We start from the raw sequence: 15727 nt of genomic DNA, 5'->3' as shown, positions 1-15727 counted from the left end.
CTGTGGTTGCCAATGGGGAGAAGAAGAGGAAGGAGTGGGATGGACTGGGATTTTGGGGTTAGTGGACAGAGACTATTGCATTTGGAATGGATAATCAATGAGATTCTGCTGTATAGCACAGGGAACTATATCCAATCACTTGTGATGGAAAATGATGGAGGATAATGTGAAAAAAAGAATACACACACACACACACACACATATACATGTATATATGTATGACTGGGTCACTTTGTTGTACAGCTGAAATTGACAGAACATTGTAAATCAGCTATGATAAAAAAATAAAAAAAGACTGTGGAAAGTCCTACCTAACATCAAAATAGTTGCTTTGATAGACTGTTATATTGAGCAATATAAATTCCTTAGCTAAGAGTATTTTCATATGGTATGCAAATATTTCTCATTGGAGACTTTGATGTTTGCATGGAAATTTAACTACAGGCTTGTATTTTATATGAAAACTGTTTCAAAGTGGATACTAAATCCACTTCAGTATTACTTTATTAATAGGTATTAGACCAAATAGTCCATCATTTGTCATCTGCTGGTTAGATTTATTATTTGCCTATACCATTAAAGCAGAGGGAATTTGTGTCTAAAATTCAGTTCTAGAATTCATTCCCATCGTAGCTCAGTGGAAACAAATCTGACTAGCATCCATAAGTTCGCAGGTTTAATCACTGGCCTACCTAAGTGGGTTAAGGATCTGGTGTTGCCGTGAGCAGTGGTGTAGGTCACAAACACGGCTCGGATCTTGCGTTGCTGTGGCTGTGGCGTAGGCCAGTGGCTACAGCTCCAATTTGATCCCTAGCCTAGGGACCTTCATATGTGGAGGGTGCAGCCCTAAAAAGACAAAAAAAAAAAAAAAGGAAAAAAAAAGAAATAAAATGAAATTCAGCTCTAGAATTTAGAATGATTATTTTTTAATTGTGGTATTTTCATTATTCTTTTTTTTTTTTTTCCTTTGCTATTTTTTTGGGCTGCTCCTGCGGCATATGGAGGTTCCCAGGCTAGGTCGAATCGGAGCTGTAGCCACTGGCCTACGCCAGAGCCACAGCAACTTGGGATCCGAGCCGTGTCTGCGACCTACACCACAGCTCACGGCAACACCGGATCGTTAACCCACTGAGCAAGGGCAGGGACCGAACCCTCAACCTCATGGTTCCTAGTCGGATTTGTTAACCACTGCGCCACGACGGGAACTCATTATTCTTAATCTTCACTACAAAACTACTCTACTTTTTTCCTTTCCCTACCTGGATTATATTCTGTAATATACAAGGTGAATTAGTTGTTTTTTATTGTGTATTACAAATGAGTATCATAAACCTAATTTTACATTAAATTATATTTAAGAAGGGCCAAAGAGCCTTTCAAAACAGGGGTGCAGATTTCTTATTCCCTAGGCCTGTGAGGCTGTGTTTGGAATTGTTTGCATTGGCGGCCTGGTGAGAGGCAGGTCCAACAACACCTTTGTAAAAGTGCATGTATTCTAGTTTGGTTCTGCATCTTATATGCAGTCCTTTACTGTGCAGTGAATGATTAAATCTATGTAAAATACTTGACCCTTGTTCTTATCCAATTCATAAATAACTGATGCTTTTAATCATTGCTGTTCATGTTGCTTCCTTTCCCTTTGAGCTCAGCCTTCCAATGAAGTCTCAGTTCTGACTGAGAATGACAGTAGTGGGTTTAGGGATGGCTTGGGCATGGTTGCAGGGCGATGGAGGAAGTTTGAACAACCAGAGGACAGTCCGAGTTCTGTGAATGGAAGAGACTGCCAGTAAAATACCAAACAGATGTCTGTCTCCTTCCCATTTGTGCATGGAAAGCTAGATGCTGCATCGGAACTCATTTATTGCCAAAGCCAAAACTCAGAGCTTAGAGGTGTAATGGAGCAGAAAAGAATTTTTTCTCTATTCCAGTTCTATTTAGAAAAATGGAATGAAAGAAAAGGCAAGGTTCTAGTGGGGGTGGAAACCAAGTGGGATTCTATCAACTGGGAATGGCTGACATCAATTTAAAATAAGCCTGTTTCAGAAGATAAGTTATTTTGGAGACAACTGATTTTCAAGTGGATAGTCTCTCTTTTATTTGTTCGCAATTCAATGCCCATCAACTGCCTACTTATAAAAAACAGTTGGTGGAGGAAAGGGTGTTTGGAAGGTTGTGATCTCATGCAAATTTTTAATAAGACCTAATTAAAAACAGAAAATTGAAACATATGCAGATTTGGAATGAATTAATTCAGTCATCACATCTTAATGCCAGTTTGAACTAAATATTCTACAGATGGTAATGTGCCACGTGCCAATTAATATTTCAGATAATTATGGGTATTGAATAAAAATTGTATTTGGTTGATACCACCTCCATTATTGCTACAGTGTAACATCCTGTATGTTTACTGATTTAACAAAAAGACTATATAAGGATAAAGTCCTGAGATTTTGTAAATGGTTTTATTTCCTGATAACTTTATACTGAGGCTGGTATTTATCTTTCGGGAAATGAAGTAAGAATTAACTTACTCCCAAGTAAGTTAAGCAATTTTGGGGCAGAATGCCACTCTATCTCTATGCTGTGGAACCCAGAGCAAGGATTCTTAACCTGGAGCCAGTAAAACCTCAGGGGGTTAGCCCATGGATGATAAATACTGAGGAATATTATGGAAAATTTGATGTTTGTTTGTATACACGTGCTTTTTTTTTTTTTTTTTGTCTTTTGGCTTTTCTAAGGCTGCATCTACGGCTCATGGAGATTCCCAGGCTAGGGGTCCAATCGGAGCTGTAGCTGCCCTCCTACGCCACAGCCACAGCAGCGCAGGATCCTTAACCTCCTGAGCAAAGCCAGGGATCAAACCCTCAACCTCATGGTTCCTAATTGGATTGGTTAACCGCTGAGCCATGATGGGAACTCCTGGGTTTGTTTTTTAACCAAGGGATTCTATAGCTTTCATCAGACACAATGAATCTATTAATAAAATAATTTGTTACTCTTACATAAGCACTCATTCCCTTAAGGATTCGTTTATTATGTAATGACTGTGACAAGCTACCAGCTCACTCATGGTTTTTGTTTTATATAGTGGACATTAAAATTAGAATGTGGGAGTTCCCATTGTGGCGCAGCACAAACGAATCTGACTAGTATCCATGAGGATGTGGGTTCAATCCCTGGCCTTGCTTAGTGGATTGGGGATCCAGTGTTGCTGTTAGCCTTGTGGTGTAGGTCGCAGACACAGCTTGGATCTGGCATTGTTGTGGCTGTGGCACAGGTCAGGAGCTGTAGCTCCGATCTGACCCCTAGCCTGGGAACCTCCAAATGCCACAGGTGTGGCCCTAAAAATCAAAATAAATAAGTAAATAAATAAATAAAATTAAAATGTATTTTGAGACAGTCATCATTCCTATTTAGTTAGCATTCATTTTTCAGCTCATTACCTATGGCAGTGTTCTATACAGTACCAAGGTTATAAGAGTCACAACTTCCAGGAGCCTTTACATGATGTATAATACAAATTGATATTCACTAATTACTTATGTTCTCTAGATATTTTTCAAAAATTTTAAAAAGAATGTTTTCTTCCTATATATTTTTAAAATAAACATATTTGAATTGATACCAGTAATAAAATTACAATTAGCAAAAAAGGAAACAGATATCAATGCAGGGGCTATCTCAATGTTTAGTATATTCATGCAGTTAAAGACTGCAGAATAATAAACTGTATTAAGAGAACAGATACTAGTTTTATAATCAGAAAAAGTAAAGCTAATAAAAAGATGCAATGTGCATATTCTACCAGAAACATATGCTATAAAAATATGACAAAAATGTTAATAATAGTAGTAGTAATAATATACATAATATTATTAATAATAATAGTATAAATATGTAAGAATAATATATATATATATAAGTACATTAAAGTAATAGTAAACTTGAAAATATTAGCTAACACCACTTTTGGGTAGATCATTAAGGGGGGGTTTGGTCAGGAAAACAGAAGTCACTCCGTATCTGGGTTATATAGAGCTTAATACAAAGGAGTTTGCATGATGGAGAGTTAGAAAGTTGGGGTACAGAGGACAGGGAGATGCTGCTGAAGGTCAGGTTAGCTGTCACCAAAGATGGGAGGAGCCTACTCTGAAAAGCTCCACCTGGATATCAAAAGCAGGTGGTTCTCAATCCCTTGCCTGGAAGCTGCTGCCATCATCCAGTACTTTTGAACAGCTCCCAGAGCTATCCCCGTCTGCAGTGGAGGTTTCCACAGATTTGCTGAGAAGCTGGTGTGAATCTCTGATCTGCCCTCACCTCTGCCTGCAGTCCACTCCAGAGAGTAATTTCTTTAGCTTTTCTTACTTTCCAAGTCTTCCCACAGATTCTCCACCTTGGGAAACTAGATCATATAGAGAAGATTCTGGGAAACAGTTCCCAGCCTTAGAAGGAAATGTTAGGGAGCCCATCACAATAGGCTATCTGTATCCCCAGCACTTTATGGATGCTTTGTGATCATCATTTTATTTGATCCTCCTGACAACCCTATCATGTAGGTACTATTATTATTCGCATTTACAGGATGAAGTATTGAACGTTAAAGTGATGAAGTTCAGGGCAACCTCTGGGGAGGGCTCTCGTGATCCAGCTGTCAGGTGGGAACTGGGTCCTGGTTCTGAGCTGGGGTGCATCTCTATAGCGTGGCACCAGCGTCTTCATTGGGCCTGAGGCTTACGTCTCTGGTAAGGGGAGCAAGCAGGAGGGGTGGGATTTCTGGCAACAGACACGACTCGGTAGATACGTAGATACTCTGGTATACTCTTGCCAGCTTCCGGAGCTCTGCGGGGTGGTATCCAGGGTTATGGGGATCACGGCTTCCCAGAACAGGCTGGAGGCGGGGACCAAAGAGCCACGTCGCTGTATCTCTTTCGGGACAGCTGCGAGGGAGCCTGTATCCCAGGGTAGGCCAGGGACCCTTGTTAGGGAGCATGCTCCCCAGGTGACCGGGCACCACTAGGGCTTGGGCCCAATGGGCGGAGTACCGCCGACGCCCAGGCGCCGGCAGCGGGGCCCCGGGCCGCGCCACTGCGCCGGAGTCCGCGCCGAGCCTGCGCCGAGCCTGCGCCGAGCCTGCGCCGAGCCTGCGCCGAGCCTGCGCCGAGCCTGCGCCGAGCCTGCGCCGAGCCTGCGCCGAGCCTGCGCCGAGCCTGCGCCGAGCCTGCGCCGAGCCTGCGCCGAGCCTGCGCCGAGCCTGCGCCGAGCCTGCGCCGAGCCTGCGCCGAGCCTGCGCCGAGCCTGCGCCTGCGCGGGGGAGCCGTCGTCCAGATCCAGCGTTCCGGACCTAGCGCGTTGTTGTGGCGCCGCCCGGCGTCCCAACTGGAACGTCTCCTCGCCGAAGCTCAGCGCGCCGACAGGTGGTCCCATAGCGGAAGCCGGCGCAGCGTCGCTCTGTGGGTTAGCGCTAACAATCATAGTAAGAATAGTAAATGAGAGCCTCTTTTTCTTCTTCTTTTTTTTTTTAATGGTGTGGGGCCTCGGACCCTGACCTGGCCTGCTGTTCTAGAATACTTCTTTCCTTAGGGTGAACGGCCCCTGTGAAACTTTCTGCGGTCGGGTTTCTCTCTCCCCTCTGATATTACTGCTGTCGTCTATCAGCACCTCAGTTTTAGCTCAATGGGTCTCAGTCCTCTTCGGGTAAACAAGCGTTTTTAAATTGCTGATAACATCTTCGCAAATGTAAGGATTTAATGTTTCTGTCTGGGAAAGGGGTTTCTGTCAAGTTCAAATTCTCAGTCATTAAAGTCCGAATGCCAGTGAGTATACATGAGTGAGAGGCAGGATAATTCCTCTTATAAATAATCTAGCGCTGGAGTCTTGCTCAACCAAGATACTGTTGCAAACTGGCTATTTTCGCTTTGCTTATGATTATATTTGCCCTATGTATTTAAGCTCATATATTCATTCATGGAATGTAAATCTATCTACAACTGGTTACTAGTTTGATGATATGTTAAAAAGCCTCAGTGATTACTTGGTCTATTGTAATCGTATGGTCCATCTTTCAAAGACAATATAAGGACACTTTATTTTAAAAGAAAAAAAAAACTCAGCAACTTTCCATCTAACTTGAAATTAAAAAAAAAAGTACATGAGATCTTCAAAAGTTTCAGGATAAAGACTGCTGTGACTTTCAAGCCCTATTATCTGACCTAATTTTACTTTTTTGGAGTCCCCAGGCCTTCTGTGACAAGAGGGATCTAGTTAGTCCTCCTGTTTATTTTTCTACTTTCTCATAGCTTATGTAATGTACAGTTAATTGAAATAGGATATTTCTACAGAAGCAAAATCCAAAATGTTTTTAAATGATGTTCTACTGATTTGTAATTGGTTTTTAATTGAATCCTGCATTGCTTTACCATGTAGGGGAATGATCTCTTAAGCCATAACTATAACAATTGAGACTTTAACAGAAGTAAAGAAGACCTGTGCTCCAACTAGTTGTTTGCATACCGTTTTTTTTAGAACATAAAATGTTTTACATTTGTCTAATAGATATTTTGCTTCAGTGTGTTTATGGTAGAAGTCCTTTCTTCTTTTTAGTTCCAGCTTTATGTTCAGTATACACATTTTTGAGATGCCTTGAATTATTTTATCTGTGTTTCTGAGAGCAAACCTGAAATATTGTTACCTACAAAATCCATTTAGCCTCTACTCAGATAAATGCATGTGTTCACAGATTATTGTAAATGTCAACAAATATTTCTGAAACATCGCAGCAGTTTCTCTTCTTGGAATTCAGAAGGGTATATTTTGCTGGGCTAAGAAATCTATGGTGCTTTACTTGTTGTTTATTAGGACAAGAAGGGATTTTAATTTCTAATGTTTACCTGTGGTGAGTAAACCAAAGATACATTCTTCTCTTCAATACCAGCCATGAACCAGGTAGAATCTAGGCTCTATGGAGAGAGTAGAGATCAAACCAGGCCAGCCTTTGTTCTCCTGTAGTAGGAGAGAAGGAGAGATAGGTACAAACTGATGAGCAAATATTAAATAAGATCATTCTGGAGAGTGCTAAATGAAGTGAAGAAAATAAAATAATGAAATGATAAAAACTTAGGGAGATTGGTTAGGGTAAGCCTTTTTAAGAAGGTATCATTAAAGACTGGATGATAAGCCAGCCATCTGGACCATCCCAAAAAAGAGCATTCAAGACAGAGGAAGTAGGCCACCAAAAAAAAAGTGGGATGGGGAATTTCCAGCATCTCTTCAATTAACATTCCTAGTACCCCAAATCCAGTATATCATTAGAATCACTGCCTCTCACAGAACCTGAACTTACAATGACAATTGACAGACTGGAATTCTTTTTTTTTTTTTCCCCACTGTACAGCAAGGGGGTCAGGTTATCCTTACATGTATACATTACAATTACATTTTTTCCCCCACCCTTTCTTCTGTTGCAACATGAGTATCTAGACAAAGTTCTCAATGCTATTCAGCAGGATCTCCTTGTAAATCTATTCTAAGTTGTGTCTGATAAGCCCAAGCTCCCGATCCCTCCCACTCTCTCCCCTCCCATCAGGCAGCCACAAGTCTCTTCTCCAAGTCCATGATTTTCTTTTCTGAGATGTTCATTTGTGCTGGATATTAGATTCCGGACTGGAATTCTGAGCTAAATGCAGCAAGATGAAGTGTGATTAATATGAATGTAGAGTGGTGCATGTAAGTTCACAAGCCCAGTTACACAGCATAAAATGATATTCGTGTGACTTGGCAGCTGTTCAAAAGAGAACAAACAGTTTGGGGATTTTAACTGACCACAAATTGTAGCTTGCTCGCACTGTTCCTGACTGGCAAGAACAATGTGTAGATATTGCCCTTAGGCAGGTTTTTCCCCAGTTTAAGGCATTGTTAGATCTGTCCCAAAATGGAACTCTCCATTTCTTAACTCATTAAAAAAGAAAGAAAGGAACAAAAAAGAACAAATACCTATTAGGACTTTTGGAAAAAGGAATTTCTGTTGGAGAACAGTTTAAGATTTTTTTGGTTTCTGTCAAGCTGTGACTTGTTACTTGTTTCTTTCATTCCAACATTTTCTTCATTTGTGGATATTTATATACAATAAAGCAAGAAAAATGATGGTATATAAGGCATATGGTGAGGTTTATTGAAAATTTAGTGTATAGTGGTACCTCTCAAAATAGCAATCTGGAATTGAATAGTCTTAGACTATAAATTTTCAAAAGAATTTAGATTAAATTTCTAATATGTTTTTGGACAGATATCATAATGAAAATAAATATGTCTTGGCTTTGCCATGTATTAGCTGTGTAACACAGTTTACTTCTTTGCACTTTAGCTTCCTCAAAATGAGGACAATAACTTATATCTGCCTGAAAAGATTGTTATGAGGATTAAATTAGTTGCTTTGTATAAAGCAGTTGGAGCAGTTCCTGGCAAGAGTAAGTAAGACATATGTTGTGTATTTGCTGTTATTATTAGATGTAAATAATACATCTACTACTCTGCCTTCAGGAATTAATGACCAAGTTAATAACTGAGACACCTGACCAGCCGATCCCATTTCTCATTGACCATCTTCAGTCTAAACAAGGAAGCCGTGGACAGCTTCAGAGAACTTTATCTGGATCTGCAGCTCTCTGGGCAGAAAGTGAAACATTAGGTAAATGAACAAATATATTTTACAGTGAATGTTGATACAGTTATATAAAATTCGCAGAAGTCTTTCTCTTTATAAGTAAATCTAGATGGTTACCTTGGATTTCATGTATTCATCAGGGTCTTCACACATATGCTAAAATCTGTCAAAAACATTCTTGAATTTGAATATTTACGTATGCTTTAAAACATGAGAATCTGTGTATTCAATTTGAATAGAAATAAGATTCATATTTGCACGAAAAGCTTTCATGTGAACTCACACTAATTATTTTGAACTTAACTCATTTCTTACCTTTTTATGAAGAATTTGAATTACTTATAGAGCTTATAGCTCTTCTGTGTAGAAAGGTAAACAGTAGATTTCTATAGTTACCTTTTTTTAAAGCCCGAAGAGGTGGTGATTCTCTATTGCCCTCAGCTCTATTTTTTTTTTTTTTTTTTTGCTATTTCTTGGGCCGCTCCCGCGGCATATGGAGGTTCCCAGGCTAGGGGTCTAATTGGAGCCGTAGCCACCAGCCTACACCAGAGCCACAGCAACGCGGGATCCGAGCCGCGTCTGCAACCTGCACCACAGCTCACGGCAACAAGGATCGTCAACCCACTGAGCGAGGGCAGGGACTGAACCCGCAACCTCATGGTTCCTAGTCGGAATCGTTAACCACTGCGCCACGACGGAAACTCCAAATTTTTTATTATTATGTTATTTTTGGTCATTTTAGGGCTGCACTCTTCGGCATATGGAGGTTCCCAGGCTAGGGGTCGAATTGGAGCTGCAGCTGCCGGCCTACACCACAGCACAGCAATGCGGGATCTGAGCAGCGTCTGCGACTTACACCACACCTCACGGCAATGCTGGATCCTAACCCACTGACGGAGGCCAGGGATCGAACTCGCATCCTCGTGGACACCATCTCGGGTTCTTAACCCACTGAGCCACAACGGGAACTATCTAATTTTATCTTATGTAGTAAGTTCAACCTGACGAAGCTTTATTTACTCCAAATATTGGGGAACCAGCCTTACCAAGTCCGCAGTAGCCTTACCTCATCAATAAGCACGGGTGAGATATTGAGTACACTTGATATAAGTCTATATTTATGAAATGTGCTCCTGGATAGCCTTTTATAGTTATACTGGTCTGTTAGTTTGGTGTTTACTTCGAAACCCAAATCCCTCCAGGCCTACTGCTCAAATAGAGAATTCCTTGCCCAACTCGCTTGGTGATCTGACTGACAGGATTCCAGATGCTTCCCAGGGATGATGCCTTCTTTCTCTTCATGCTCTTATGGGATCTATGAAAGGATTTTGGTCTTCTGTGGCAGTATTTTCACATTGGTGCCAAAAGTGGGTAGGGATAGGGATCCTGGGAAGAATGTAGACAACTCTGGTGTTAGTTATCTGTACACAGGTTCTCTGCAGTGTACAGGATGCTGGTGTATGAGCTTTGGGCACACACAAAAGGGAATGCTTGTTTGTATTGGCCTCATTTTCTGAGGGTTATATTCTTAATAGGGTGGGTATTAGGCATAGACTCTGGTTTGTAGGTGCAAAAAAGCTACCCTTCTTGTACAGGTGGACCAGATAAACCTCTGTGAGCCCATTGAAGTTTATATGAGCCCACATTTATAAATTATTGTATCTGGAGAGACCGTGGCTTTAATCAGCACATATTTAAAATCTCACAGTTTCCACAGGTCAGAAGTCTGCAAGATTTAACTAGCTCTTCTGTTTAATCTCACAAAGCTGCAAATCAGAGTGTTAGCTGGGTTGCATTCTCATCTGGAGGCTAGACTAAGAAAGAATCTGCTTCCAGACTCATTCAGATTTTTGTCAGAATCAATTTCCTTGCAACCGTATGACTGAGGTCCCTGTTTTCTTTCTGGATCACAGCCAGGGCCAGCAAATAGGTACACTCCATAGTTCTTTGCCACGTCACTCCTGCATATGGCAGCTCACTTCTTTGACAAGTAAAAGAATTTCTCATATTCAGGTTTACTAAGATGGAATCTCGTGTAATATAACATAATCCTGGCATTCACACCCTATCACCTTTGCCATATTCTTTTGGTTTGAAGCAAGTCAAAGGTCCTGTCTACACTCAAGGGGAGGGGATTATCTAGGGCATAACATCAAGGGACAGAGGTCAGGGGGATCATTTTAGAATTCTGACTGGTACTGAATGGTTCATTGCTTGGAGAGAGACATTATAATTCCCAGTTTACTGATTTGGGCAATGGCCTAAGTATTTGCTTAATGGAGCAAGATGGGAACAAAGGACTCAATTTACAAACACCAGTTCCTTTGGATGAATTTGAATTTCCTTTGGGGCATCTAAGTAAATCATTCCAGCAGGCTATTGGATGTGAGCCTGAAACTCTGGGGATGGGTTAAGGCAGGAGTCGAAGTTGTGGTGTTGAGGTTCTTATGCATTAAAACCATGAGAGATGAAGAATGGAAGAGGTTGTGGTCAGATTTAGAGTAGATGATGGGCTGGGAGAAGGGGAGTGTGAAATACCTTTTGCCTTAAATCTTGCCTGTTTATTAAGAAGTGAGGTTGTTTGCAGAGAAGAAGAGGTTTGGGGATTGAATAATGGAGATTGAAGTGAGTGATACTAATTGTGAAAAGTAACCAAGGGGAAGAAAAAAAGAGTTGGCAAAGGAAAATAAAGACTGAAGCAGTTCAGGGGCTTATCTGAAGTTCAGGTCATGAATTAATCCTGAAAACCATGGGCAAGATTGTGATTTCCCCCCACAGTGCCCAGGAGTACCGGGAGAGGTGCTGAGAAGCACTTTGGGAGACTGATGAGAACTGTGGTTGTACCACAGGGAGGATGGAAGGTGCAGAACAGTTTTGCAAAAGGAGTGGAGGATATTTGTGGGTAAGTTGTGCAGGTGATCAAAGCACATGGTGCTGTGTGAGAGCCACAGGGAGCAAGGAAACAGTTTAGAAATAAGAAGCAAATCAGACAGCTAAAGAAAGATCTTTAAGAGGCCAGTGTAAGGGGAGGTGCAGGGAAAATAAGAAAGATTGAGAAGGACAGGGAAACTGTGATATTTGGGATTAAGACTTTTGAAGTGGAGTGATTCCAGATGATAAGGTCCTGTGAGTGGTCTAAGTTTGGGGTTGTCTGAAGTTCAGGGAAGTGAAGCTCCTGAGGGTTGAAGATAGTGAAGTAGGAGGCTCAGTGTATGGAGTGTTAAAGGATTAAGAGGTCACCAAAGTTTCATTCAAGTCATTGTACATACTGCATTTTAGCTTCCTGTATTTCCTTATTTTCTGTAATTTCTCTTAGCAGTTATGTTATTATAGGTGGGTTAGCCTATCTCTTTTCTCATTTCTTTTGTTTCGTAGAGTCTGCTTTTTTTTTTTTTTTTTTTTTTTGTTGTTGCTATTTCTTGGGCCGCTCCCGCGGCATATGGAGGTTCCCAGGCTAGGGGTTGAATCGGAGCTGTAGCCACCGGCCTACGCCAGAGCCACAGCAACACGAGATCCAAGCCGCGTCTGCAACCTACACCACAGCTCACGGCAACGCCGGATCGTTAACCCACTGAGCAAGGGCAGGGACCGAACCCGCAACCTCATGGTTCCTAGTCGGATTCGTTAACCACTGCGCCACGACGGGAACTCCGAGTCTGCTTTTTTATTGAGAAGACAAAATAGCCAGATTCTAAAATTTAAAGGTTTTTTTCATAGTAAGTCATTCCCCAAACTATTAATTTCCTTCATCTCTTGAATGCTGTATTCTTGGTTTTTTTTATGTTGAATTCTTTTCTTTAAAATGATATTTATTTTCTGTTTATTCGAATTTAAATGAGGAGCGTTCTGTCTAGTTTTAGGTTTGTCAGTAGTGTAAATAAACTCTTAGTTTTTATTCCCTTACCTTATAGCTTGAAACCATTTAGTTAGTTTTCAAAACTTTTATTAGAGAGACAGGTGAAGTCATGGCTGCCACTAAATTTCCAGTATGAGTCAAATTCTGTAGGTCTCTGCTAACTGATGAATATCATTCTGTTTCTTATCTCTTTTCAGCCATCTAGATAAGAGCAATATCATTGCTAGATTATTTGAAATAATGTTGTTGTTTTTTTTTTCTTGCCAGTAGTGGAGAATTAAAAAAAGAAGCCACAAAATCCAGTGTATCATTCTTCTCTGGCTGATTTTAGTTTTTCTTTGTATCATAACATGCTGTGTTTTACGACCATGATTCTTTATCCCTTTACCTGTGTTGCAGTAGAATAAATTATAGTCCTAGGTTGGATGTAGAAAAGACAAATTCTGATTGTCAGAAACATAAGGAGACAAATCTGAGGTAGGGGAAGGCATTGTGGATGTCTAGAAAATTTTCAGTCTCTTTCTGATATGCCTGTCTTTTGTCTTAATCCTACCTATGGAAATTCTGTCTATGGAGATTCCTGGGTTCTGGCAGAATGTAGACCAGTGTTTCTGTTCCTAGTGTTTTAGAATATTTGTGCCTCTTTTGGTATTAATGGTATATTGGAAATAGAAAAATTGAATAACAGCTCATTAAGTACGAACTTAACATGAAGATTTGAGGAATCCCTGTAATATTTCATGAGGTCTATTTGATATTTATAAGTGGGTATCCAGAGAAAGATTTATGAGTCATCCATAGAGCTAGGATGATTTGAAAATGTTTAAACAAGAAGACAGAAGGAAACTAAGGAATGTCACATAGATGAAAGAGGAAGATGAGGCAGTGAATAAGACAGAGAAGGAATAGTTAGATGGGTGATTATGGGGAAGAGGAAATGTAATGCCCTGAGATTAGAGAAGAAAAAATTCCATGGAGATCAATCTGTCTAAAAATATATAATGCAAAGTAGGCATGAACGATGAGCTCCTGGAAAGATCATTTCATCGGGGAGTTGTTATGACAAGGACCATCTTTAAAGGGGACCTATAGCTTTTGGTAAAATTGATTGAACTACTCTTTCTTAAATAGAACAGTGGAAAAAAATGAGTGATACTATGGAAGAAATAGAGGTGACTATCAGTGGTTTTATGTGTCATAATGAATAACAGATAAGATAACATCAGATAAGCAAAATTTACTTAAACCTTTAGTTTTTATTTACCACATAATACAATGCTTTATTCCATGACACCGGTTTAAAGAATGTTATTTTAAGTAGTCTGTGCCTCAAAAAGACTTTCAAATAATTTCACAGTTTAACATGATCTTAATCATATCACTATATAAACTAATTCATATCAAATTCAAAACTCAAATTTACAGGGGAAATAAAGCAAGCAATACTTTGAGACATTTGCATTATTTTAATATGAGTGACATAGTGTTTGCAAGTATATCTAATTACTCCAAGGGTTTAGTTTTTGATCAATCATGAAATCATTTATTGTTTATATATTTTGTTTGTTTGCTTGTTTTAACAGAACATAAAGCAACAAGAAGGGATTTCAGAAACTATGATAAACCCTGGCAATTAAATGCAAAGAAACCTAAAAAGTCAAAAAGTGACCTTGCTGTGTCTAACATTTCTCCACCATCACCAGAATCAAAATCATGTAAGGAGTTTGTCATTCAAATATTACTTAATGTATGTAAGTGTGTGTGTATTAGGAAAAGAAAAAAAGGTAAGAATTGAAGCCATTTTTTTAAACCTGATATTTCTGGCAGTTTCTAATGAATTTCATATTTGTTTCAGCGTTCACATTGAGCTTTATTTATAACTACTCACACATATTCTCAAGCATGTGTAAATGATTTAAACCCGGGTATAATCTTATAAGAGTGTAAATTTGGTGGAGTGAGTCCCTTGCCTCTCATAACAGTTACAGTATTTTATCGCATTCAGAGCAGCACCAACCCTACATGTAATAAAGTACTTACAAGCAAAGTAAATACTTTAGAGGGAAAGGAAAGATGTTTTTTTAAGTTTTATTGAAGCATAGTTGATTTATGATGTTGTGATAATATCTGCTGTACGACAGAGTGATTCAGTTATTCATATAGATGCATCCATTGTTTTTCAGATTCTTTTCCCGTATAGATTATCACAGAATATTGGGTAGAGTTCCCTGTGCTATACAGCACACTTCTATCCAAAACATTTAACAAAGTTAAAAAAAAAATTATCTGGGATCTCTGGAAAGCCCTGCTCATTTATTGCTGAAGCCCATATACTGATTCTCTCTCCCAGGATGATCAGTGCCCCTTCTCTCTCAATGCTCCTTCTGCTTTTCCACTGCTTGAGTAGCCACTGGGTTTTTCCAGTGCTCTGCTATCACCACATATGTATAAACATATTGTATATTAGGATCCTGTAGCAAGAACTTATAAGCTGTTCTTCCAGATAAATTTCTTATGCTCATTACAAAGTAAGATGTTTGATTTTCATTTTAACAAAAGAGAAAGGAACAGGTAGAAAATATTTATATTTGTTTGAGAAATTTGAAAAATCATTATATGCTAACTGGGATCTGTTTTTCTCCTCTTTTTTTCCCTGTGTTTTTGGTGTCATATCTAGGAAACTTTTGCCTAATCTGAGAGCATAAAGATTTACCTCTATGTTTTCTTCTAAAGTTTTATGTTTTTTAAGTTCTTAAATTAAGACCTTTCATTCATTTTGAGTTAATTTTTGTTTATAAGGTAGGGGTCTAAATTCATTCTAATATGTGAATATTGACTTGTCGACTTGTTGAACACCATCATTTGTTCAAAATACTATTTTTATTTATTTATTTATTTATTTTATTTTTATTTATTTTTTTATTTTTTCCCATGTACAGCATGAGGACCAAGTTATACATACATGTGTTCATTCTTTTTCTTCCCATTGTTCTGTTGCAGTGTATCTAGACACAGTTCTCAATGCTACACAGCAGGATCTCATTGTAAATCCATTCCAAGAGCAATAGATTGCATCCAATAACCCCAAGCTCCCAATCCCTCGCACACCCTCCCCCTCCCTCTGGGAAGCCGCAAGTCTATTCTCCAAGTCCATGATTTTCTTTTCTGTGGAAATGTTCATTTGTGCTGTATATTAGATTCCAGTTATA

At 39.5% G+C, this 15727-nt stretch overlaps 1 protein-coding gene across 8 annotated transcripts in view; it reads left to right on the top strand.

Annotated features, from left to right (window-relative positions):
* The window catches only part of C6H8orf34 (chromosome 6 C8orf34 homolog), a 361855-nt gene that overhangs the window by 62383 nt on the left and 283745 nt on the right, over positions 1-15727 (top strand). For 4 of the 8 annotated variants that reach the window (XM_047783787.1, XM_047783785.1, XM_047783789.1 and 1 more), the window contains exons 2-3: positions 8539-8686; positions 14102-14233. In XM_047783787.1, coding sequence (XP_047639743.1) covers positions 8539-8686; positions 14102-14233 — 280 coding nt within the window. Of the gene's footprint in view, positions 1-5315; positions 5477-8538; positions 8687-14101; positions 14234-15727 lie in introns of those variants that run through there. The other 4 variants (XM_047783793.1, XM_047783792.1, XM_047783791.1 and 1 more) reach the window with 4 other exon arrangements.

The sequence above is a fragment of the Phacochoerus africanus genome, chromosome 6 (assembly GCF_016906955.1).
Source record: "Phacochoerus africanus isolate WHEZ1 chromosome 6, ROS_Pafr_v1, whole genome shotgun sequence".
Taxonomy (NCBI): Eukaryota; Metazoa; Chordata; class Mammalia; order Artiodactyla; family Suidae; genus Phacochoerus; species Phacochoerus africanus.
Note: the sequence above shows the minus strand (reverse complement) of the source record. Positions and strands in the feature narration are given on the sequence as shown.